At 40.1% G+C, this 25,855-nt stretch overlaps 1 protein-coding gene across 1 annotated transcript in view; it reads left to right on the top strand.

Moving 5' to 3' along the window:
• The window catches only part of LOC128644350 (protein FRA10AC1), a gene marked incomplete at its 3' end in the record, with an annotated part of 238,489 nt that overhangs the window by 30,652 nt on the left and 181,982 nt on the right, over window positions 1-25,855 (top strand). Inside the window, 2 exon segments of the mRNA XM_053697004.1 lie at window positions 6,225-6,320; window positions 6,414-6,459. Coding sequence (XP_053552979.1) covers window positions 6,225-6,320; window positions 6,414-6,459 — 142 coding nt within the window.

Below are 25,855 nucleotides of genomic sequence, written 5' to 3'. Positions count from 1 at the left end.
TTCTGCTTTATCTGTCTTGTTATACAAACGACTGGCAGCTGTGCCAGAGGTACAAGCTTTTGTACAGGCTTTGGTCAGAATCAAACCTGTTTACAGACCCTTGACTCCTCCTTGGAGTCTAAATTTAGTTATTTCAGTTCTTCAGGAGGTTCCGTTTGAACCCTTACATTCCATAGATATCAAGTTGCTATCTTGGAAAGTTCTGTTTTTGGTTGCTATTTCTTCTGCTAGAAGAGTTTCTGAATTATCTGCTTTGCAGTGTGATCCACCCTATCTGGTGTTCCATTCAGATAAGGTTATTTTGCGTACCAAGCCTGGTTTTCTTCCAAAAGTTGTTTCCAACAAGAATATTAACCAGGAAATAGTTGTTCCTTCTCTGTGCCCGAATCCAGTTTCAAAGTTTGTTACACAATTTAGATGTAGTCCGTGCTTTAAAGTTCTATTTAGAAGCAACAAAGAATTTTAGACAAACATCATCCTTGTTTGTCGTTTACTCTGGTAAGAGGAGAGGACAAAAAGCTATTGCTACCTCTCTTTCTTTCTGGCTGAAAAGCATTATCCGATTGGCTTATGAGACTGCCGGACGGCAGCCTCCTGAACGAATCACAGCTCACTCCACTAGGGCTGTGGCTTCCACATGGGCCTTCAAGAACGAGGCTTCTGTTAATCAGATATGTAAGGCAGCGACTTGGTCTTCTCTGCACACTTTTGCCAAATTTTACAAATTTGATATTTTTGCTTCTTCGGAGGCTGTTTTTGGGAGAAAGGTTTTGCAAGCCGTGGTGCCTTCTGTTTGGGTAACCTGATTTGCTCCCTCCCTTCATCCGTGTCCTAAAGCTTTGGTATTGGTTCCCACAAGTTATGGATGACACCGTGGACCGGACCCACCAATGTTGGAGAAAACAGAATTTATGCTTACCTGATAAATTACTTTCTCAAATGGTGTGTCCGGTCCACGGCCCGCCCTGGTTTTTTAATCAGGTTTGAAATTTTTTTCTTTTTCTTTATACACTACAGTCACCACGGCACCCTATAGTTTTCTCCTTTTTCTCCTAACCGTCGGTCGAATGACTGGGGGCGGAGCCAGAGGGGGAGCTATATGGACAGCTCTTGCTGTGTGCTCTCCTTGCCTTTCCCTGTAGGGGAGGAGAATATCCCACAAGTAATGGATGACGCCGTGGACCGGACACACCGTTGGAGAAAATAATTTATCAGGTAAGCATAAATTCTGTTTCTTTTTCTTTTCTATTTTGTAGCAGTTCCCCCTCCCCCCCAACTATTGTCACTGAGAGCCCCCCTCCTTCACCCCTTTTCTGTTGTGCAGTGTCCCATCCATCCCTCCCTCCCTCTCCCATCTATTTTTATTTATTACTGCTGATCCACCCACCTGCCTTCCACGTTCCCTCCCACACCTCCAGCAAGCACCAACAGACATCATTACAGACAGTGACACGATCAGTGCTCTCTTACCATAAGAAGGGAAAGATGCCTTCTGCCTCTGGCTGTGGTCTTAGCGGTCAGAGTTGACAGCCTGGACCACAGTGTCATAGCTACTACGTTAACAGGGTACCCTATGATGTAGAAGCTACGTCCATATGGCTTAAGGGGTTAAAGCAAAGTGCGATCTCAGCACTTATGATGCAGATTGGCTGTTTGTTTTTTTCACTGTGCAGATGAATGTAAATAAGTACTTAAAAAGACGATGGATATACAACATGTTCTAGACAACATGTTCTAGACAACTTTTTACAGATATGCTGCATCTACTTCAAGTGATTTAGCATTTGGGTAACATGCCCCTTTAATTATTGGATACCTGTATATCTGTGATGGAAGCGGGTGGGTTTGTATTGCAATTACTTTTATTGTTGAGCTTCTTTATTGTTTTTACACCACACAACAATTTCTGTTTGCAGTCTCCTTTTCTCTCATCAATTTGTCTCCATTATTTCCAAGTACACATTTCCAGAATCACAAGGAATATAATAGTATTATAACACATTCATGTTTCATTGTGCACCATAGATATTATTGTAAACTTTCACATCTTTTTATAGCATGTAGACCTAGCTATACAATTTGCAGTTTGGAATAATATTTAGACTAGCCTATGGCAATTTTACTCACATATCATCAGACACATCAAATCTATTCTAACAAAAAAAAAATTCTGAGATCATGTTCCGTCCCTGTATCATTTTGGGCGTATGGAAATCAAATGATACGGGTACGGAACATGATTTCATAATTTTTTGTTGTTGTTGCAATAGATTTGATGTGTCCGATGATATGTGAGTAAAATTGTCTAACTTTACCTCAATTCAATGTTTTGATTGCACAAAAACAACAGCTAAATTCTCAGTAGATGTAATATTAAGTGAGCGGGCTGCTATAGAAATCCATAGGGCAAGTGGTGTGCTTGCTATTGGCTGCACCTCCTGCCTGTCAAAGTAAGAAAAAAATAATTCAGCTTGGACGTGGCCAGGGGTTTATTAGAACAGTTAAAAACAAAGTACGTTTTTAAAGCAAATATAGCATTTTGAGAGGTGAAATAGTAATGGTTCACTTAAATGCATTATTTAATTTAATGTTATAAAATAATTATGTAATCAAAGTTTACTATTACTTTAATCTTGTAAGTACCAGGACTTCCTTTGACCTTATGGATGTAATCTTATTTTTACATTTAAAAACTAAACTAACACTGAGCTGTGCTTCTTTTGGTTTCTTTGAATGTGTGTTTCTTAGTTCAAAATAATAGAAACGCATTTATTCACTTTAATTCTTTAGGTTTTTTTTTTTTTTTTTTTAAGTAAAAATAGATTTTAATTAGTGAGAAATTTAGAAGCCAACATTCATCTAAATGTGCTTCCAAAGTTCAAAAATAGATGATATAGTTTGATATTTATAAATTATTTATTATAAACTAGACTTTACTAGAATAAAAAAACATTTGACCCATTATTGTTTTAAAGTCTTTTGCACTCATTTCATTTTATATATCGATTTCAGTGCTTTTTATGAAAGTTAAACACATAAATTATGCCTTGTTTTTTTCAGCACAACAAGAACTTTAGAAAATTACTTCAGTTTAACCTTCAAAAGTCATTCTATTACAAGCCAAAGGGTCATTTGCTATATTGTTGATGGTGAACTGTATCATGGGAGTTTAAACTGTGGCTTCCTTAATCCTCTCTGCCTAATTTGGCGGATAAAAATCACCCTGGGCTTATTCACCCGGGGTGATTGAGAAGCTCTGGTCTCACACGTTTCCTTTAGCGCTAGAGCAGGAGCAGCATTGCACGCTGAACAAATGCGCCCCACAATTTGCGATGAAATGCGCAAATGTCCGCAAATGAATAAATCTAACCCTTAGCATCATTTCACCTTTTCATAACATTAACCTGTAGGATTCTATATCTATGTTTTCCACTCAAAATTATTAAATTAGAAGATAACATTTATTATTTATTGATATTTTGCTTTATATTGCAGGTTAATGCAGATTAATATAGGGAGAAATAATTATATAGCAATTAGTTTCAGAAACCACAAACGGGTGACATCCCATTTTGACAATATGTGTATGTTCCAACACAGGTTAAATCTCACTTTGGTGCTCAATTATCTAAAGCTCTCTGGGCATGTGAACTTTTTCTGATAAATCTTTCCAGTACTATGAAGCGCTCGTTGTAAAAACATATATTTTTTTTCAGATAATTCCCTGAGGGCATTCCCTGCAAGTGTCAGCAGCTGGGATGTTTTTGATGGTTGGTCTCTTAGTGTAGAAAAAGAAATTAACCTACCCAATAAATATAAAATACTACCACAAAAAACATCTTATATAGAATTTTAGATGTTTAAAATGTCATCTTTTTACACTAACCAATTAATCCCATTTGTGATATCTCTAATGTTTCATTAGCTCTACAATACAAGTATCAATCTGTAAATGAGCTCTCCTGTCCCATCTCATTTGTCAAATGCTGCCCTTGTCCGTAATCAATGCCATTACCATGGTGAACACCTGCATATTAAAGAGGCAAGTGACCCCTCATTTTAAAAGGAGGATTACCTTTGCTATAAGTGGTATTATCCCTTGCTAATCAGAGGGAGGATATTTGTTTTGTAATAGCCTTAGTTTGTGTTTTCTGTGACTAAAAATGTGAAGTTATTTTCTGCTTTGGAAAGCATAAAGACCCTGGAAAAGCCTCCAAGAACCACATGATACCTGTACTCCGGTTGCCCATTACTGCTGTACGAAGAATTTTTTTTTTAATACACTGAGCTTTATGTTCTTCTGACACACATTGTTATTTAGTAGTGGCCCAAAAATTGTCCGTTAAAGGGACAGTATACACCTATTTATATAACTGCATGTAATAGACACTACTATAAAGAAGAATATGCACAGATACGGATATAAAAATCCAGTATAAACCTTTTGAAAATGTACTTGGACGCTCCCAGTCTAGCACTGTTGATGTAGTTAGGCTGGGACACCCACTGAAAGGGGCTGGAAAAGCAGGAACAGGCAGACACCCCCCTCCTCCCCTGCATATGAAAAGACCCATTACACAACCAGGAGTCTGTAGACATTAGTATACATCTAAAACTTTGGGGCTTGGTTAGGAGTCTGAAAATCACCACAATGTTATTTAAAAATAAGCAAAACTATAAATTTTTTACAAAAACACTCCCAGGTGGGCTACATAAATGGATCATCTACAAAACCTCTTTTGGATAACTGCAGTCTAACCTAGGTTTCAAAATGGCGGCACCCATAATTAGAAGGAAATGTATGAAATGTATTTAATAAAAAAAAAAATACAGCTACACATCATTGTGTGTTCTATATTTTGCTATCTTTGAAAAAAACAGACATGTTGTAAGTCTTATTGGCGTGGTTGCCTCCTCCATACATTTAGCTTATTTTGCTTTTACTATTGGCTAGTAGGACTAGCGCATGTACTAGTTATAACATTTTAAATAAATATCAATAAATAAGTATCAGTCTTAGGAACCAGACAACTTTTTTCAGGAAGCAGTGAAGTATCTGTTTAGAATTTTAGAATGATCGGAAAAGTGAGAATATGATGGAAGAATGTAATGTTGCTCCATGACACTCATGTTTAAAGAGACAGTAAACACCTTGTAATTACAAGACATCTATAGAATAACATATCAGCCTAGTATAAATGTTTTTAAACAAATTAACATCTTACAGGAGGAATTGAGGTCCTTATTCCCGTGGGAATTTACAATCTAGAAGGGTAAGAGGTTGAGAAACAGGAGATGAGGACTGCAAGACTGAGAAAGATGTTAATACAGAGTTAGATGAGGGAAATGTTAGATAAGTGAAGTTAATTTATTATTGAGTTGGGTGGTAGGCTTCTCTGAACGAAAAAGTCTTCAGGGAGCATTTAAAGGAAGAAAGATTAGGGCAAAGCCTGACGGCACAAGGGAGAGTGTTCCAGAGGGTAGGTGCTGCATGACAGAAGTCTTGCAGTCTAGCATGGGAAGAGGTGATAGTCCAAGATGCAAGGAGCAGGTCATTGTTGGATCTTAGTGGGTGGGCTGGAGTATACTTATTGATTAGAGTAAAGTTAGTATAAAGTATATTTATTGCAGTTTTCTGATAAAGCCAATTGGGGACCGATATGTAGCAGGATTAGCCCTGAAAAGTCAGCAGGAATCATTTCAAGTGTATGTATTAAACCACCAATATAATATACATAAAACTTGTTTACAAAAAGAATTCGAAAACTTTTTTTTAGTGCTAATAATACATGATGCTTCTCATACTGCATGAACTAGTAATTTATTAACATACTTCACAGATTTCTTTTTTTCTTTTTTTCAACACCTTGGGGATTGTTCTGTAATTAATTAGCCATTTCTAACATGCACTAATATTTATGTTCGCATAGTATATATTTAGAAGGCATATTTACAATTTCTTGTTTGGTATCTATGGTTTCACTTACACATAGCTGTTTGTTTTTATATATTCTGACATCTCTGGTGAGTCTATAAAGCCAGATGTATTTTTGTTCAATTGTACTTGTATCTTCAGTAAGCCTTTTCTTTTGTAAATGCTTTAGAATCTGTCAAATCTCCTCCTTTCTTAGATGTTTAATTACTTCTCCATAAATAGATTAGAATAATAGTCATGATTTTTGTTGAAATTATATATCACTAATTTGTCTGTTAATATATTGTAGATCAAAACAAGATGACGCGTTGCTTAAGAAGCCATTTGAGAAAGAAAAACATGGAAAAGTTGCTCACAGACAGGTGGCTGCTGATGAATGGGATAGGTATGACCTGTTGTTTATTTGCTTTTATAATATCCTAAGTGCTCTGTACACTTGTAACAATTTTTGCTCTTTTCTTTATTTTTTTTTTAACAGAGAAGAAGCACGAAATAGAAGGTTTCATTTAATATCTATGGATGCTGTATCCTTTGTCTGATATATCACTTATAGTTTCATGTCCCATCTAAATCCTTTATGACCAAAACAGCTTGGCTATTAAAGGGTTAGTCTACTTGAAAATGTTTGTTTAAAAAGATAGATAATCCCTTTATCACCTATTCCCCAGTTTTGCATAACCAACACTGTTATATTAATACACTTTTTACCTCTGTGATTAACGTGTATCTAAGCCTTTGCAGACTGCCCCCTTATCTCAATTCTTTTAAAAGACTTGCATTTTAGCCAATTGCTGCTAACTCATAAATAACTCCATGGGCATGAGCATAATGTTATCTATAAGGCACACATGAACTAACGCCCCTCTGTGAAAAACTGTCAAAATGCACTGAGGTGAGAGGTGGCCTTTAAAGGCTTAAAAATTAGCATACAAGCTAGCTTTAGCTTTCAACAAAGAATACCAAAAAACAAAGCATATTTGATGATTAAATTGAAAAGTTGTTAAAAATTGCATGCCCTATCTGAATCATAAAAGTTTTATTTCGACTAGACTGTCCCTGCGGGATCAGCAGGAGTAAAAATATCAATTGGCTCTTTGGAGGCTGATTAAATATCAACGCTGTCAATTCTTAATTGAAAAATACATTAATTGGTCTATAATTATAGGAAGCTATACAATAGGTTCAGATTTGATCAAAATCATATATTTTATATTTAAAATAGTTATTAGTCTTAGTTTATTTTCCATTTTTAGTTTTAAACACCAGGTTAAAAACAAACAAACAAAATGTAGATTTACAATTTATGTTTTATTTTTTGGTAGGAACCGATATTATCAGAAGTTAAATATAATGCTGCATTATCAGATGCTATCATCATCTATATTTATATTTTTAACTTACATATTAGAATGAATAAGCAACTTAATGACATGACTGTGACTTTAAATGTAAGTTACAGAAAAGTGAGGAAAAATAAAGTGCATTGGAAATTTGTTTCACTATGCATAATTAAAGGGGCATAAAACACATTTTTTTCTTTCAAGTTTCAGATAGAAAGTACAATTTTAAATAACTTTCCAATTTACTTCTATTATCATTTTTCTTTGTTTTTTTGTTATCCTTTGTTGACGAGAAGGAGAGTAAGTTCAGGAGTGTGCATGTGTCTGCAGCCCTATATGGGAGCAGTTTTGCAACAATGTTATATATTATCAAGAGCACTATTTCCTGTCATGTGCATGCTTACCTATCTAGATATCTCTCCAACAAAGAATATCATGAGAATGACGTAAATATGATAATAGACGTAAATTGGAAACTTTTTTTTCAATTGTATTCTCTATTTGAATCATAAGAGAAAAAAATTGGGTTTCCTGTCACTTTAAATCTTTCATAAGGAATTATATTTTGGGTTTAATGTCTACTGTGCTGCAATATGCCTTCTGAAAATTGGGTTTTTACCACAGCTACCAAAGAGTTTGATGTGCATAGGGATAGGCGAATGTTTTGCAACATTCAAAAAATGAATCGCATTCTAACATTCGTTTAATGTAATAGTATTTCTAATGCTTTCTTTAAATGTAATATTCGAATTATGCAATATTTGAAATAGAAACATTTAAATTGATATATTTGTATTTATTATGTATCAATGTAATAAATTCCCTGCCACATGAACTATTGAACTTCTGAATAGTATTTGTTTAATCGAATGTTACATTTGAAATTTTGAATGTGGATATTCGATTTAAGTATGAAGATTCGAAAAAGAAAGTAACATTCGATTACCAAATTTTAATGGATTTTTATTCTCATCAACATTCGATTTTCAAAAACGAATGTCCGTAGAACTATTCGTTCTACCAAACCAATTCTATATGCAACACTTTAGCATTACAGTGACACTAAAGTCAAAATTAAGCTTGCAGGATTCAGAAAGAGCGTGCGAATTAAATTAATTTTCCAGTTTATTTTTATTATCAAATTTGCTAAGTTCTCTTTGTATCCTTTGAAAAGAGTAAACCTCAGAAGCAGTAATGCACTCAAAACATAGAATTTGACGGTAGATAAGAACCAAAAAGGCCCATCAAATCTATTCATATTACATGTTACTTTTTTTCTTAGGATAGATTTTTTATTTCTTTTACAGCCCTTGTGTTTACCACTTCTACTGGAAGTTTATCCATGAATCCACCACACTTTCTGTAAAAAAAAATGCTTCCTCACATTTCTCCTGAATCTGCTACCCTCTAATTTTAAGATTGCGACTACTGGCACTTAGCTGTATTCATCTGGTGAGCCAATATCAAGACACATATGTGTGTAGCTACAAATCATCAGCTAGGAATAAAAGATACCAAGAGAGCAAAGCAAATTTGATAACAGAAGTAAATTAGAAAGTTTCTCAAAATTGCATCATGATAGTTTCGTGTTGACTTTAGTGTCTCTTTACAAGTGACTTTTAAATGGACACTAAAGGGTCTTTTAACTCCTTCGCTTCCAGAAACTTGCCCACAGTACTAGAGAATTTGTAGCTTTTTTGCTATCACTCCGTTTAAACATAAACGGAGCTTTTGTTTTTTTTTATTTACCTATCAAAACTATTTATTTATATTTTTAAAGTAGACAACCCATTGATCTAGGTCCATTTTGGTATATTTGATGCCACTATTTGGCCGGCAGATATGAACATATGACAAAAAAATATTTTTTTTCCGCAAAGTTTGGGTTTCTCACTGAAATGATTTACACATAACTACTGCAGTCATATGACAAATGGTTGTAAAAGCTTCTCTGGTATCCCCTTAGTTCAGAAATAGCAGACGTGCATGGCTTTGCCACTGGTATTAGGCAATTAGAATGCTGCTAATAGCAGCTGCGCCCCTTACGTGAAATTCCTGGCAGTGAAGCTTTAAAGGTTCATTTTTGATGTACAGTAGAGATTACCCTCCCACCTGACACCCCCACACCCTGATCCCTACCTGATCCTTACCAAACAGCTATTCTCCCCCCCCCTCAACTGTTCACCACGATCTTAGGTACTGGCAGAGAGTCTGCCACTATGCAATTTAGGGTTTTGTTTTTTCTGCAGTGTAGTGATCCCTCCCCCCTCCCACCAGTGGTGGCCATCGTAGGTACTGGCAGCTGTCTGCCAGTACCCAGTTTCTATTTATTATTTTTTATTTATTCATTTCTGTTTTTTCTGTAGTGTAGTGGTGCCCCATACCTCCTTCCTCCCTGCGATCGTTAGTTAGGGTGTCCCCCCTTTATATTCACCTTTTGCTGTACTGGAGCTTCCCTCTCCTTCCCCCTCCGCCTCGGTGCCGACCACCCGCCTAACCTCCCACACCTCCTGCTGGCGCAAACAGTTGATTGTTACAGACGGTGACACACACAGTGTTAACCATTTGCAAGAGCACTAGATAGCAGCACTATTTCCTATCATGTAGTGCCCCAGACACTTACCTAGGTATCTCTTCAACAAAGAATACTGTGGGAACAAAGCAAATTTAATAATAGAAGTCAATTGGAAACTTTTTAAACATTTGTATGCTCTGTCTGAATCCCAAAAGAACATTTTTCGGTTTCATATCCCTTTAACACCACTTCAATATGCGCTGCAATAATGCAGCTTTACTTTAAAGTGACCTTTTTTCCATGGTATTATTCTCATGTTTTCATCTGGTGGCCTTTGGATTTCTAAAAATGTGTTACTAATTTCTTAAAACAAAGATGATTTCATATCCTGTTATTAAATAATGCTTCTCCTGGCATGTGGATCTATAAAGAGCTCAGAGCTTTTACTAAATTATTTTATTTTTAACTAAGCTTATTTATATTAATAACTTGTTGCATATTTCTCTGATTAAAAATTATACAGTTTTTTTTGCAGCAACTTTTCTGTGACTGTATAACAGATACAGTAGTTTTAAGAGATGTTTATCATATTTAGTAAAATACAATAAAAATTTAATCAGTACACAATTACAAATAAAATACTAGGCTTAGTTATAATTAGTACTGCAGTAATCCAACAAAAGTTTTTTTCCTACAACTCCAAAGTTGCCCTGCTCTCTTCGTTTTCGGCTTTTTATTGGCTGTGGCAAAATATGTGCACTGATAATGAGTAATACACACACTTTTATATTCATTGCCATTTTGAGGGGATTTACTGGGTTCAGTTGAACGTTCTTAAACCTAGCCTTGTGCACTGGTCATTTTTAGGAAATATATTATTATATGTTTGTTTAATAGCCATACATTTATATGCAACTCTTAAAGGGACATGAAACCCAAAAATGTTTCATTCATGATTTATGTTGAAATCTTTTTTATTGGTAAAGCATTTATAGCAACCGCATACATCAAATACATATAAACATAAAGGCTAAACATTACAGTGTCTTTCCAACATGTATATTTCTGCTTTTCTTCATAAATGGAAAGAATCCACAGTGAAATTCATTACTTTTGGGAATTAAGAAACTGGCCACCAGGAGGAGGCAAAAACACCCCAGCCAAAGGCTTAAATACTCCTCCCACTCCCCTCATTCCCCCAGTCATTCTTTGCCTTTCATCCCAGGAGGTTGGCAGAGAAGTGTCAGAAGTTTATTTGGCCTCTTATGGAGGGTAGTACTCTTCGACATGGGACAGGAGTTTTAAGTAATCCTGTCAGCCTCTCAGTGAGAGCCTGGATGAAAGTTAGAGTCCAGAGATGCAGGGAGAGTCTTTCTACGAAACCATCCCGACTCATAATAACATCTCCACAAGCAATCAGTGTTGTCGAACTTCGCTTCGCTGCCTGCTTTCTTCTCTCCAGTCCATGGCAGTGGCGCTGCTACTATTCGTCACACTTGAAGGGCCGTGTTCCTGTTCCACGGCATAGATTCTGGTAAGATCATTTCATGTTACTTCATCTGAATGTACTGTATCTTATTTGTTTCCTGTAAGGTACTATCCTGCGGAACTTATTAAGTATAAAGGATAGGGCCTCAGTGAGGCTCCTTTGGTTCTTGGAATCGAGGGTTAATATCTCCTGAGGGGGATTGTTGAACAGGGAGGGTCTTTAATCATGTTTATGTGATTCAATCTGCTTATGTGTAGTCTTAAAGGGACACTCGGGTTTTATTACATTTTCATGATTCAGATACAGCATGTAATTTTAAACAACTTTCCAATTTACTTCCATTAAAAAAAATGTGCACAGTCTTTTATATTTACACTTTTCGAGTCACCAGTTCCTACTGAGCATGTGCAAGAACTCACAGACTATACGTATATGCATTTGTGATTGGCTGATTGCTGTCACATGGTACAGGGGGAGTGGAAGTATACATAACTTTGAAATGTGTTAGAAAAGAATCTACTAATCATTTGAAATTCAGAGTAAATGCTATTGTATTGTCTTGTTATCTTGCATTTGTTGATTATGCAAATCTACTCTGTTTAATGGTCCTTTAACTGGACTCTTGGCTTAGAACATAGGGGCCTTTGGAAGTGACGCGACCTTATGGTTGGGCGCACTTTTTTTGGACTGTAAGGTTCACCTTGTGACTGGACGTGTTTACGTTCTGGTCTCCCATTTCCACATTCCTGACCGTGTGGCGACTGAAAAATTCAGGTCTGCTAGTGTCTGGTTCTAGGAGGTGGTGAGTGCCCCAGCCATTGCGGGTGTCAGGTGCCGTTGTATATTTTTCTTTAGTCCATATTAATATATTCTCTATCCAGTTATGGAGGATTCTGAGGCTGAGACTGTTCAAGATTCAAATTCTTTGCGAATGCGAATTAGCCCCGTTGACACGGGTCAATCAGTTATGTTTGATATGCTGTATTAGAGCGCTTTGTTCCTCGGGCTCGGGGAATCGAGCGTTCCGCTGAGCCATCTGCCTCTGGAGGTCCTGTCCTCAGAGGCGAGTTCCCTACCGCTCCCTACTACTACACATGCGGGTAACCCAGATTATGTTTATATCTCCTTGCAGGGTGGCTTGTCCCCCCCCCCCCCCAGAGGTTGCAGCTCATTTTCGCTTTCACATATTTTTGGTGATTATGCGTCTGCAGAGCTCAGACGTTTATTTGCGTTTGTGCTCGTGCCCGTCTTCCGGCCTTAGGTGGGCCTATACAGTTCCCTGTGGGTGTAGCTGTCCCTGAGTGTTGTGCCTTTCGTTACAGAATAGCGCGCCTTCGCGTTTTGCTCCGACACATATTTGCGTTATTAGAGGATCCTATCCTTAATGGTACCCCCTACCATTGTGGAATCCACAGTATTCTATTATTTGCGTTATTAGAGGATCCTATCCTTAATGGTACCCCCTACTGTGGAATCCACAGTATTCTGCTTCGAATGGTTCACCTCATTAGACATGTGGGGATGACGTAATCTCCTGATTGTCGGTTGTTCACATCCTTCCCAGTTTTTGTTGGAAGATCAGGGTTCCGTTTGGCTGGTCCTGTGGGTATGCCTGTTTCTTCTTAGGCGTTGGCCTACGGGCTGCCTTATATTTTCTTTTATTCTGTTAGGATGACTTTTATTTTGATTATATGTTTCCTTCGGGAACTATCTCTGGGATCGATTTTCTCTGTTACTTCTGCTGCAGTTGTTAAGGGACATGTTAGTCCTATGTTTTGTCTGTTATTCTCTTTCCCTCTGAGGTATGGTTTTAGGAAACTTGACAGTTATGGCCCTGTTGCAGGCTGGTCCTGTTTGGGTTCAGTTCTTCTGTCTCGTGGCCTGTTCAGACACATGGCGCCTGTTCGGCCTGGCTGGTTCCGTCACGGCACCAAGTGCTTACTTTATTATTTGTGTTTCTTGTTTTTATTTTACAAGTTTCAACTAAGCATTCTAACAAGGACTCGTGGGTCCGTGAGGCTGGAAGGATTGTTTCAGTCCTTATTGAGTCTTCAAGTTGGTTGACTGGGTCAGCTGCGTTCCGCTGTGTCACTCATTTTGCTTCTGAGTCTCTCGGACCTAGAGTATTCTTCCTCACGTGGGAGGATTGGAAGTTTAGCGCCTCCTTACTGCTTGTTTAAGGTGGTTTGGCCTTGTTACAGTACCAACAGGATACCAAGATTAATACCAGATGAACAATGTCCTGCATAGGGAATCAGCAATTCACAACCCAGCCAGTTTCAGGTTTAAAACAGAATGTCTACTTTATTTGAAGGCAGCACACAGATTTATACACCCTGGCTTCAGGTTACAAAGGGCATTGGTTTAACAGTAAAGCAAACATATGAACAATGCATCAAACCTCTAACAATTGTCTATTCACAGGTAAAACAGATTAACATATTAAGTTAATTAACTAGGGAAGAACGTTTACTCAGACAATCTGATGTTGGGCAGTCTAGTTAACATAATCACACAAGGACACAATCAGTTTACCCAGACAGACTCCTGAGACACAATCAGATCTGAAACATACATAGAATACATCTTATTACTGAATATAGGAACAGTTCTTATTAGCTATAAAGTCTTTTATGCCCACTTGGCTTATAGAGTCACAATTGCTCCCACAAGGGGCACTCACACCCTGTACCCATCCTGTATTTATGGATACAGGGTGACATAGACATAAGACAGAGTTATGAAAGTACATGGGGTGTCCAGCATATAAAATTCCATATTTCCATGCAGTCTCTGGGTATCCTTAAGCCCATGTACCTCCAGCCCAAAGAATGTTCTATAACAGGCCCTCCAATGTACAGTGGCGAGATTGGTTTTGTCACATCTCTCCCCTTTTCCAAACAGACTAACAGGGTATCTGACCTCCTGCCGGTCAGTGCCCTGGTTAGTCCAGCAACCCACCCATAAAACACAATTAGTAGTACAGCCCACCCACAATAAATGGTTACTACACCTGAGTACGGGGAAAACTTGTCCATGTCCAGGTACCTCACCACAGCTGTGTGGGGGACTGGTACGCTGAATTGGTGGGTTGCAAGGTGGGCAGAGACCAGCTGTACTCTGCCCGGGTGCCAGCACTACCATGGAAGTAGCCTGGTGGGAGCCTGGTTGCTGGAGGGGGAGACCGACTGTCTCCCCTTTGGATACATAGCTGTGCTGCTGGAGGGGGAGACCATTCGTCTCCCCTTTGGCTAAACAGCCGTGTTGCTGGGGGACAGGACCAACTGTCCCTACCCCTTGTAACGCAGCCTGCCGCTGGGGAATGGAGTCTGGGCTCCCAAAGTCAGGCTCTGCAAAGGACTCCCATAACAAGCCAGGACCATCAAACTCCTCTCCCTCTGGTTTGTCATGCTCGGCTGTCCAGGGTATATAATGTGCCATATACCCCCAGAGCGCCTGGTAGGCATGTCAGTTTGCTGGGACAATCCATCTGGATTCCCGTTATGAGAGAGAATTCCTGTCCATACAAACAAGGGTTCAAATTCCTCAGTGCCCAGACCAGGGCCAAACAGTCCTTCAAAATCCCATCAGCTTCTTTACGAGTTTTCTGTACCTGCTCTTTATAGGTATCCACAATCCCTTCATACTGACATAGGGTGCCCTTGAGTTGCTGCACCTCACTATGAGCCAGCGTCAGCTTCTCCTCAAGTGTCGCTAAGTTTGTCTTTAAGGTTTCATGTCCCACTCTCAAGCTGGTGTTTTCTGCAGTCTGTCGGTGCAGCTTGTCTAGCAGAGATTCACGTTCTAAACGTGCTTTTTCCTCTGCGCTCCTCTTCTCCTTCATCAGCGCATTGTAACGGGACCTCCACATATCAATAGCGGATAGAGATTTACTGAGCTCATCGTCCTGGGGCTTAGCAGCAGGTGGGTCAGTCTCTGCTGCATGGATCTGGGCACGGGTAGTCACAGAGTTAACATCAGCGGGACCCATAGGAGCGTAGGCAGAAACAAGGGGGGCCAAGTCATTTCCAAGAAGAACATCAGCAGGTAAGTCCTTCTTGACCCCCACATTCACAGGTCTAGCGCCCACTCCCCAATCCAAATGTACCCTGGCAACAGGTAGGCTGAACACATCGCCCCCTGCTAACCTCACAGCCACAGTGTCTCCCGTGTACTGTTTCTCAGACACCAAGTTCTTTTGAAGCAAGGTCATGGTAGCACCAGTATCCCGTAGACCACTGACCTTCTTCCCATTCACTTTAACCAGTTGCCGGTTATTCCGATGGGCAGCTTGCACAAGGTCTGCCTCATGTAGGATGCTCCAGCATTCTTGCGCCTCTACGTAGCGGGCCGTAGGCTGAGGATTACGTGGGATTCCGCCGGCGGGTCTTCTCCAGGACTGCGCTTGGTTCGCTGCATTTAGGGGACACTCTGGTCTTTTGTGCCCTAGTTGCTTACATCTAAAGCACCGAATAGGTTGTGAGTAGCACCGCAAATTGAACAGGGCTCTCTGAGGGTAGTTCGTGGCCGGAGGCCGTGTGGTATAGCGGTGCGCCGGGGTTTGGTAACTGGCAGCTGCTGGGGTGACTGGGGGTCTGTACTCCACTCTAGCAGGGGGCTTAGTGGTAGCAGTGTCCAGTTTGCGGGCATCCGTATACTCATCTGCCAAGCGAGCCGCTTCCTGCAGGGTGGAGGGTTTACGGTCCCGAACCCACTCTCGAACTCCTGCGGGTAACTTGTCGAAGCAATGTTCCAACAGGAATAGCTGCATCACCTCTTCCCCAGATATGGCTTGGCACCCCGCTATCCAGTGAGCTGCTGTGCGGTGCACCTTACATGCCCACTCAAGGTAGGAATCTCCAGCTAATTTAACAGTGTCTCTGAACCGCCTCCGGTATGCCTCCGGTGTAACCGCATACCTGGAGAGCAGAGCCTCTTTTACAGTATTATAATCCCTGACTTCCTCATCTGGAATGGCCCGAAAAGCCTCTCTGGCCCGGCCGGATAATTTTCCAGATAATATCGTGACCCAGTCCTCTGCGGGTACCTTGTGTAGTGCACATTGCCTCTCAAAATCCGCAAGGTACCCATCAATCTCTCCTTCTGTTTCCAGGAAGTTTTTAAAAGCTGCAAAATTTACTTTTCTCTTTTCCATCTTAGTCAGTATTGTAATAATCCCCCTCTTCCTGAGGTTACTGGCTTGTGTAGTTGCTCTTCTGGGCGATAAGGTTCATTCCGTCGCTGCCACCAATGTTACTGTACCAACAGGATACCAAGATTAATACCAGATGAACAATGTCCTGCATAGGGAATCAGCAATTCACAACCCAGCCAGTTTCAGGTTTAAAACAGAATGTCTACTTTATTTGAAGGCAGCACACAGATTTATACACCCTGGCTTCAGGTTACAAAGGGCATTGGTTTAACAGTAAAGCAAACATATGAACAATGCATCAAACCTCTAACAATTGTCTATTCACAGGTAAAACAGATTAACATATTAAGTTAATTAACTAGGGAAGAACGTTTACTCAGACAATCTGATGTTGGGCAGTCTAGTTAACATAATCACACAAGGACACAATCAGTTTACCCAGACAGACTCCTGAGACACAATCAGATCTGAAACATACATAGAATACATCTTATTACTGAATATAGGAACAGTTCTTATTAGCTATAAAGTCTTTTATGCCCACTTGGCTTATAGAGTCACAATTGCTCCCACAAGGGGCACTCACACCCTGTACCCATCCTGTATTTATGGATACAGGGTGACATAGACATAAGACAGAGTTATGAAAGTACATGGGGTGTCCAGCATATAAAATTCCATATTTCCATGCAGTCTCTGGGTATCCTTAAGCCCATGTACCTCCAGCCCAAAGAATGTTCTATAACAGGCCCTCCAATGTACAGTGGCGAGATTGGTTTTGTCACAGGCCTTTTGCAGGCTCTAGGAATTGTCCTGTTGGACGTGTTCCTTCCGGGGGTTCTCTGGTCAGAGAGACCTTTGGACTTCCCCATGTGAGTTAGGTCTCCTTATGGGGCCCTGGGTTTCCCTTTGGGAGAGGATTGCTCTCTTCTTGAGACCCTTTGGATTTTGTCCGTTCCTCTATGTGACTTGGGTCTCCTTTGGGGACCTGAATTTCCCTTCAAGAGAGTTCTTTTTGACTCTGCTTAGGAGTTTTTCTGGATCTGGGGATGCTCCGCATCCTTGGTTTCAGGTTCTCCTCTGTCTCGTATGGTGAGGTGGAGACTAGCTTTTGATCGAGTGACCTTGTCCTTGTGGTGTTCCCTTGCTTAGATTGTCTTGTGGCAGTCGAATGCCTATGGGCTCTAGTGTCTTGGTTCGAGATGCCTTAGCTCCTTTGGAGTGTTGGACTTCGGCATGGGGTGGTCTCCTCCTTGGGTCGGGACTTGCAAGGTGTTCTCATTCTCTGGGTTCTCCTGGATATTACATTAATATCTCCTTGTGGGTCTGATTTCTATGTGAGACAGGGTGTATCAATTTCCGGGATATTGTTTGTTTTAAACAATGGGAGGCTTGAACCTGTCATCGCCCTGGTTCTTCTGGTTGCTGAGGCTTTTGCTCAGCGTTTCCCTTGTGGATCCCGTTCATGGTGTACCACAATGGCTTAGAGGTAACTATGCTTCCTTGAAGGCTGAAAGTCAAGAGTTCAAATACAGCTGTGGCTATGTGCTCTTCATAACGCATGTCCTGCAAATATCCGTGCTAAAGCATCATTGACCAGTTTTTTCAGGATCCAGGGCGGATTCGGGATTCTCCTGTTCCAGGTATTAGGCTATGACCTTTGGTCTGGCTAGTAGAGCTGGTCGATGACCAGATTTCCTGAGTGCCGCTATTCATTGGCTTTGCCTATGATCAATGAGCAGTTTCCCTTGGACGGTTTGCTGAAGTAACCTGATGGGTTTGCGGTTCTGCAGGCGAGGGGTTATAGGGTAACCACTGCAGTTTATGCACTCTTCTGTGCACTGGGTTTTCAGGGGATTCCTTCCAGGTTCATCTGTGCTGGAGAGTTCTCTAATTTGGCCTGTGGCCTTGTGCCTCATGGGCAGGTACTCTGTCTCTAATGGCCCCCTTTTTCTTAGGGGGGGGGCTTGTTCTCCTATAAGGAGGCCTTGTTAGGACTTTTCCTAAAATTCAAGGGATGGAACAGAGGGTTTAACCTATTTGGAGAGAGGCATGCTCTCTAGGTTGTTCTGTTTTTTCTGGTGTCTTGCTGACTCTGCGTCGAGCTGGGCCATTGATAGACTCTTCTGGGTCTTCGGCCTTGTCGACTGTGTTTATGGAGTCTCGGGGGGTTTCCCGAGCTCTGTGGAATGACTGAAGCCATTTTTTATGCTCCTTTTGTGAGCGGGTGCCGTGGTTCTTCTATTCCCCCTGTTTTTGGACCTACTAATTCTTGGGCTCGCCCGACTGGGAGTAGGTCCTAAGATTGTTGTTATGCGGGGGTGTAATGGGCCTATTTGAGGTTCTATACTTCTCCCCTTTGGGACCTATGTGTCGGTCTGGCAGCTGGGATTGCCTAGAGGGTGCCCTCTGTTTTGGAGTTTTTATTATTTGTGTTTCTTGTTTTTATTTTACAAGTTTCAGCTAAGCATTCTAACAAGGACTCGTGGGTCCGTGAGGCTGGTAGGATTGTTTCTTCAAGTTGGTTGACTGGGTCAGCGGCGTTCCGCGGTGTCACTCATTTTGCTTCTGAGTCTCTTGGGACCTAGAGTATTCTTCCTCACGTGGGAGGATTGGAGGTTTAGCGCCTCCTTACTGCTTGTTTAAGGTGGTTTGGCCTTTTGCAGGCTCTAGGAATCGTCCTGTTGGACGTGTTCCTTCCGGGGTTCTCTGGTCAGAGAGACCTTTGGACTTCCCCATGTGAGTTAGGTCTCCTTATGGGGCTTGTTCTCCTATAAGGAGGCCTTGTTAGGACTTTTCCTAAAATTCAAGGGATGGAACAGAGGGTTTAACCTATTTGGAGAGAGGCATGCTCTCTAGGTTGTTCTGTTCTTTCTGGTGTCTTGCTGACTGCGTTGAGCTGGGCCGTTGCTAGACTCTTCTGGGTCTTTGGCCTTGTCGACTGTCTTTATGGCGTCTCGGGGGGTTTCCCGAGCTCTGTGGAATTACTGAAGCCATTTTTTATGCTCCTTTTGTGAGCGGGTGCCGTGGTTCTTCTATTCCCCCTGTTTTCGGACTTACTAACGCTTGGGCTCGCCCGACTGGGAGTAGCTCCTAAGATTGTTGTTTTGCGTGGGTGTAATGGGCCTATTTGAGGTTCTATACTTCTCCCCTTTGGGACCTATGTGTCGGTCTGGCAGCTGGGATTGCCTAGAAGGGTGCCCTCTGTTTTGGAGTTTTAATATCTTCTTTGGCCGCATTTTACTTCTTAGTAAAGTTTTCTGACTCAGGTGTTTATCTCGTCTGGGTCTGCTACATGTATTTGTGTTGAATACTTCAGTATTCTAAGTGCTGACGACCTGTGGATAAGTTTTCTGTTGTCGTTTCGGTGCTTCCACTCGACGTGGAGAGTAGAAACCGCTGTTTTGGATGCCCGGTCCTAGACCTTGTGTTATGTTGGTCTGGGCATTGCCTCCCCTTATTTGTTTTGGACCCATTTGGGTCTTTATGAGCTGGGCTCATTCTAGGGGGTCTTCATTTTTGGAATTTTGTGGTGTCCTTTCTATTTACTTTGGTTTTTTCTTGCCCTGTCCCTTTGGGAGTTTGGGCTGGTGTTCCCTTCGCTAGTAAGGGGTGTGTGGTTGGGGGCCGACCGCTGGGCCACGCTGTATCCTGGAGGACTGTTGGCTCAGTTGAGTCTGATTTTGCGGTCTTTAGCTAGGATTCCAGACTATCTGCGGGTCAGCTTTCAGGCCTGGTGCCCTCAGAATGGGCCGCCTCTTGTACCCTCCCGTCTTGGCATTCAGTGTCCTCTATTGCTTGGGTATTGTTTTCCCAAAAGTAATAAATGCAGCTATGGACTCTTTCCATTTATGAAGAAAAACATAAATTATGCTTAACTGATAATTTTCTTTTCTTCAGATGGAAAGAGTCCACAGATCCCCCCCCCCCGTATTTTATATGTGGGATGTCTGTATTTTTATTCTTCTGGCACCTTTTTTCTCCCTGATATTTTTTCTACTGTTCTTTTTTCCTCTGCAGAATAACTGGGGGATGAGGGGAGTGGGAGGAGTATTTAAGCCTTTGGCTGGGGTGTCTTTGCCTTCTCCTGGTGGCCAGGTTCTTAATTCCCAAAAGTAATGAATGCAGCTGTGGACTCTTTCCATCTGAAGAAAAGAAAATTATCAGGTAAGCATAATTTATGTTTTTAATGAAAACTTGAACGAGAAATTCTCGCAACTTCTAAAAAGTTTATGTATAGGTCAGTCTCTGTTAATATTGAGTTTACATATAACACTGGTATTCTCCTCGTATTTTCATACAGTGTCCTTCTTATAGTTTATCAATTTCTCCATGGAAGAGAATACCGTTTTATAAAAAAAAGAATAATAATAATATAAAAAAAAGAAAAGAAATAACAAATGTAACTGAATGCCAAGAGCAAACTTAAATAACTAAAGGGATGATAACTGGTGGATTCCACTCGGAGTTCCCTGTTTGGTACATTGGGGTGTGTAGTACCAGAGCCACTCCTCATGTGTATCTATATTTATTATGGGTCAGAGCCATTTTTTAGGTTCCAGTAAAACCACACCTCGTCATATATTTCTCTTTTGTCTAAGATCCAAGCAGCTGATTCGTACATAGTGTGGGTGTATTGGATCTTGTTTCGAATTTCAGCACATGAGGGGGTGCCGACTTTCCAATGCTTTGCTATGCATATTTTAGTTACTGTGCACAGAATTTTAATAAAGGGGTTGATTGGCTTTTTGAATTTTTATTTGTGTTCATTAAGCAGAGCTTGTGGGATGGCGAGTTTCAGCTGTTCATCTAGGAGGTGACTAAGTAGAGAGTACAGGGAATTCCAAATTACTTGTACTTTGTGGCAGTTCCACCACATGTTTCTATATGTTCCTATTTCATTGCACCCCCTATAGCATAGTCCGGTGTTATTATGAGACATATGTGATGTCCTTAAGGTTGTCAGGTACCAGCGGAACATTGTTTATAGTGTGTTCTCCTGCAGATCTGCACGCAGCAGTCCTTTGACTGCTGAACTAAAGATACCATCCCAAGTTTCCTTGTTAATTGAGATTCCTAGTTATTTCTCCCATTTAATCATAACTGATTTTTTAGTAGTAAAGGGAATTAGTAATGTAAAGGTAACATTACAGAAAGCATGTACATATTAGCACTCAGCTACTCGAGTAGCTGAGTGCTAATACGTACATGTTTTCTGTAATCTTACCTTTACATTACTAATTCCCTTTTTGTACGAATTGTGTACATCACCTCTCCCCCTAATTAATAGTTTTAAAGTTGGAAATAATATCCAACAACTCAATAAAAAATAGGGAACTACTCCTGGTAGTGCCGCTATTCTCCCTTTTTTTTTGTAAGCAACTGAATTTTTAGTCGGGTCTGTTGCTTTTTGTATGGTGATACTTTAGAGATGGTTTGTTTTAGTCTGTTTTGCAATGTACATATGCTCTCTAGTGTTGTTATGGGGTTGTTGGGGAGTGTTTTGAGGAATTTGTGTAGAGATGAAGATATCTGAAGATACAGATACCAGTGAACCTGGATAGGGGGTAGTTTCTCCTGTAGCTGGGAAAATGTCATTATTTTGTTTTACTTGATCTGCCACCCTGTATAGGCCTTTATTTTCCCATTTATCCACCTGTTTTCTGAATTCTTCTGATAATAAATGTCTAATCGGCATTAATGTAGATCGCTCAGGCCACATGCCCTTGTTTTTTTCCTATTCTAGGCCATATATATTTTGTAGATTCTATGTTGAGGGTCGATGTGTTTAAGATGTTGTATTGAGAGGGTGTGTGTCCCAGAACACTGCATCTGGAAATTTCCATCCCCCTAAGTCTGTTTCCAATTTTATCTAGATTGCCTCCTTTGAGAGTGAATCATCCTTTGAGAGTGAATCAGAGAGTCTTGCGCTAGTCTGGCAGCTCTATAATATCTATTAGATTCGGTACTCCCAGAACTCCTGCTGTTTTGTGTTTGGTCAGTATTGCATTAGATATTCTGGCTGTCTTTTTACCTCTTAAAAGGCAAAAATCTCTAATTGTATGACTGCTAGATCCACATGAATAATTTTATTATTATTTTTATATAAATCTTAAGAGTTGGGTAGCTAGATGAATTCCTAAGTATTTTAGGGTGTGTTTAGCCCATTGTAGTTCAAAGTTTATTTTTATTGTCTTTCTCGTGTGTGAAGGGATTTCAGTGGGTAAGGTTTCGCATTTATCTAGATTGATTCGGTATTCCGATATTAAGGAAAATGTATTTAGTACATTGTATAAATTGGAAAGGGATAGGAGGGGTTTAGTAACTGAGTAGTATGTTGTCCGCAAAAAGAGTCAATTTATAGTTAGTGTTTTGTATTTTGACCCCTGATATATCTGGGTTTGACCTAATATTTGCCACTAGGGGTTCGATTCAGAACGTGAACAGGAGTTGTGATAGCGGACATCCCTGTCTCGTTCCGTTTAATATAGGGAATACTTTAGATTTGTATCCAGCTGAAGATACCTAAGCTGTTGGGGTAGAGTATATTGCTTTGAGGGCAGTGATAAAAGGGCCATCAAATTTCATATGGAATAGTATCGTAAACATATATTGCCATTCAATTATGTCAAATGCCTTCTCCGCATCCAACGAGAGAAGCATAGAAGGCATCCTTGTTTCTTTTAGGAAATGTGTAATATTTACCATACATCTGATATTATTAGGAGCTTCTCTATCTTTAATAAAGCCCACATGGTCTGGATGAATCAATTTGGGCAAAATCTGCTTGAGGCGATTGGTTAAAATAATTGTGAGAATTTTCAAATCTTGATTAATTAGGGAGATTGGAGCATAATTTAGTTTTTTTGTCTGGTTTAGGAATAACTACTATCTTGGCTTGAAGCAAGTCTGAGGGGATTGGGTGACCCTCCATGATATGGTTGCAGAATCTGGTTAAATGAGGGACGAGAGTCGTTTTAAATAATTTATAATATTCTCCTGGGAATCCATCTGGACCCGCCGCTTGTTCCAGTTTAAGAGCTTTAATGGCTAAAATTACTTCTATCTTTGATATGGGGGCATTTAAGGGCCTTTTTGTCAGTCTCAGAAAGAATTTCTTGCGGGTGTCCTTCAAAAAGTCAGTCGTTAAATACTCAATCTTGTGCATGTGATTCACTTTTTGGCCATCTTAGAGCCTCCCGTAATAGTCTGCAAATGTGTCTACTATCGTTTGTGGGTGAGATGATATGGAGCCATTCACTGTCTCTATATAGGGAATTGCAGAGGCTCTACAATGTTCTCTAATTTTATGAGCTAAAAATTTGTCAGGCTTATTAGCATATATGTAGTATTGAGGTTTTAGTTTTTGTATTGCTCTGTTTGCTTGTGAGTTTAGTAGTCCAGCTAGTGAATTCCTTTTAGAATGTAGTGTATGTAAAGTTGATGACAGTTGCGTGAGTTTGTGTTGTCGTTCCAAATTTTTTTTCTTAACTTAGTTGTCTTTCCTTGGTTAAGAAGTCCTCTCATGGCTGTTTTATGGGCTGCCCATGTATATATTGGATTGGGGGTGGAGTCTATATTTATATCCCAATATTCCGTCAACTGTTGTAATATTTTGTTATATGTCAGTGGGTCTTTTTGGGATGTTGGGTCGTATGTCCATGATTTGGATCTATTGTGATCATGGATTCAATTTAACTGAAGAGGGAGAATAGAATGTTCTGGCCATAAGCAGGTGTGAATGGAAGATGAATCTAGCACAGGTTGTAATATTTGGCTTGAGTATATGTAGTCTAGTCTAGTGTAGGATTTATGAGCAGGTGAATAATATGTAGTATCATTAGTGGATCCATATAGCGTATACCAGGTATCAATGAATGAGGTGCCAGGGATTCTTGAATTGATTTAACAATTAGGTTGTTGCGTTATTTTTTGTTAGATAGTTGTTATATTGAAGTCTTCGGCCAAGATGATCTTGGTCTGAGACCATTGCGTTAAAAGTTGCGCAATATGTTAAAAAAAAAGTGTGTTGATTTTCGTTAGGAGCATAAATGTTACAGAGGGTTATATCTGAATTATGTATTTGACCTCTAACAATTAGGTATCTACCTTCATCGTCCGCTATTGTGGATTCATGTATCAGGTTAACTGAAGAGTGGATTAGAATGGAAACTCCTCTTTTTTTCTCTTGCAAGGTGTATCCAGTCCACGGATTCATCCTTTACATGTGGGATATTCTCATTCCCTACAGGAAGTGGCAAAGAGAGCACACAGCAGAGCTGTCCATATAGCTCCCCCTCTAGCTCCACCCCCCAGTCATTCTCTTTGCTGGCTCTAAGCACTAGGGTCTCTCTCGGGAGGGTAAAGTGAATGTGGTGTTAGAATTGTAGTTTTTATTATCTTCAATCAAAAGTTTGTTATTTTAAATTGTACCGGTTTGTACTATTTACTCTCTAGCAGAAAAGGGATGAAGATTTCTGCTGAGAGGAAAATGATTTTAGCATGTTGTAACTAAAATCCACTGCTGTTCCTACACAGGACTGAGGAGTACCAGAAAACTTCAGTTTGGGGGAACGGTTTGCAGGGTAATCTGCAATGAGGTATGTTCAGTCATTTATTTCTAGACAAGACTGAGATAATGCTAGATGAGACTGACAATATCCCCATGAGGGGAGGGTAAGCTATGTTCACAGACTTAGTAAGGAATTGAATGCTTACATAACAGGGCTAATTATGCTGGTTGACACTGATCAGGGCAATCGATTGTTTATTTAAGTAAAATATCGTTTGTAGACACTTTGAAAGTCCTTTTGGGGTTCTTTCTGGGGTTATTACCCACATGGCTGTTTTTTATTCACTTAAAGGGCCATAATACCCAAATGTTTAAACACTTGAAAGTGATGCAGCATAGCTGTAAAAAGCTGACTAGAAAATATCTCCTGAACAACTCTATGTAAAAAAGAAAGATATTTTACCTCAGTAGCCACCTCTCATTGTAAAGGATTTCTAAGCAGCATTTTAGTATGTCTGTCCTGGGACAGCTGAAAAGATGAGCCTCGTGAACTCTCATATTATTTCACCAATCAGGTAAAGGAAGCTTACTATGAAATCTCATGAGAGTTAAGTCAAATCTCATGAGATCACAGTAAGAGTTCATGACCTCAGCACTGCAGATGCTGATTGGCTGCTGTTCATTTCTTAATTTTTTTTTTTTTTTTTACCTGCAGCTGGGAGCAGGTGAAGTATAACTTTTTACACAGAACTTACTCTGCTGAGCTGAGGAGATTGTGAGGTAAAATATCTTCCTTTTTTACATAGTGATGCTCAGGTGATATTTTCCTGTCAGCTTTTTACAGTTATACTGCATTAGTTTCAAGTGATTTAGCATATGAGTATTATGTCCCTTTAAGAGTGATTTACT

Source organism: Bombina bombina, unplaced genomic scaffold (genome assembly GCF_027579735.1).
Source record: "Bombina bombina isolate aBomBom1 unplaced genomic scaffold, aBomBom1.pri scaffold_442, whole genome shotgun sequence".
Lineage (NCBI taxonomy): Eukaryota > Metazoa > Chordata > Amphibia > Anura > Bombinatoridae > Bombina > Bombina bombina.
The sequence above is the reverse complement of the archived record's forward strand: the minus strand, read 5'-3'. Positions and strand labels throughout refer to the sequence as shown.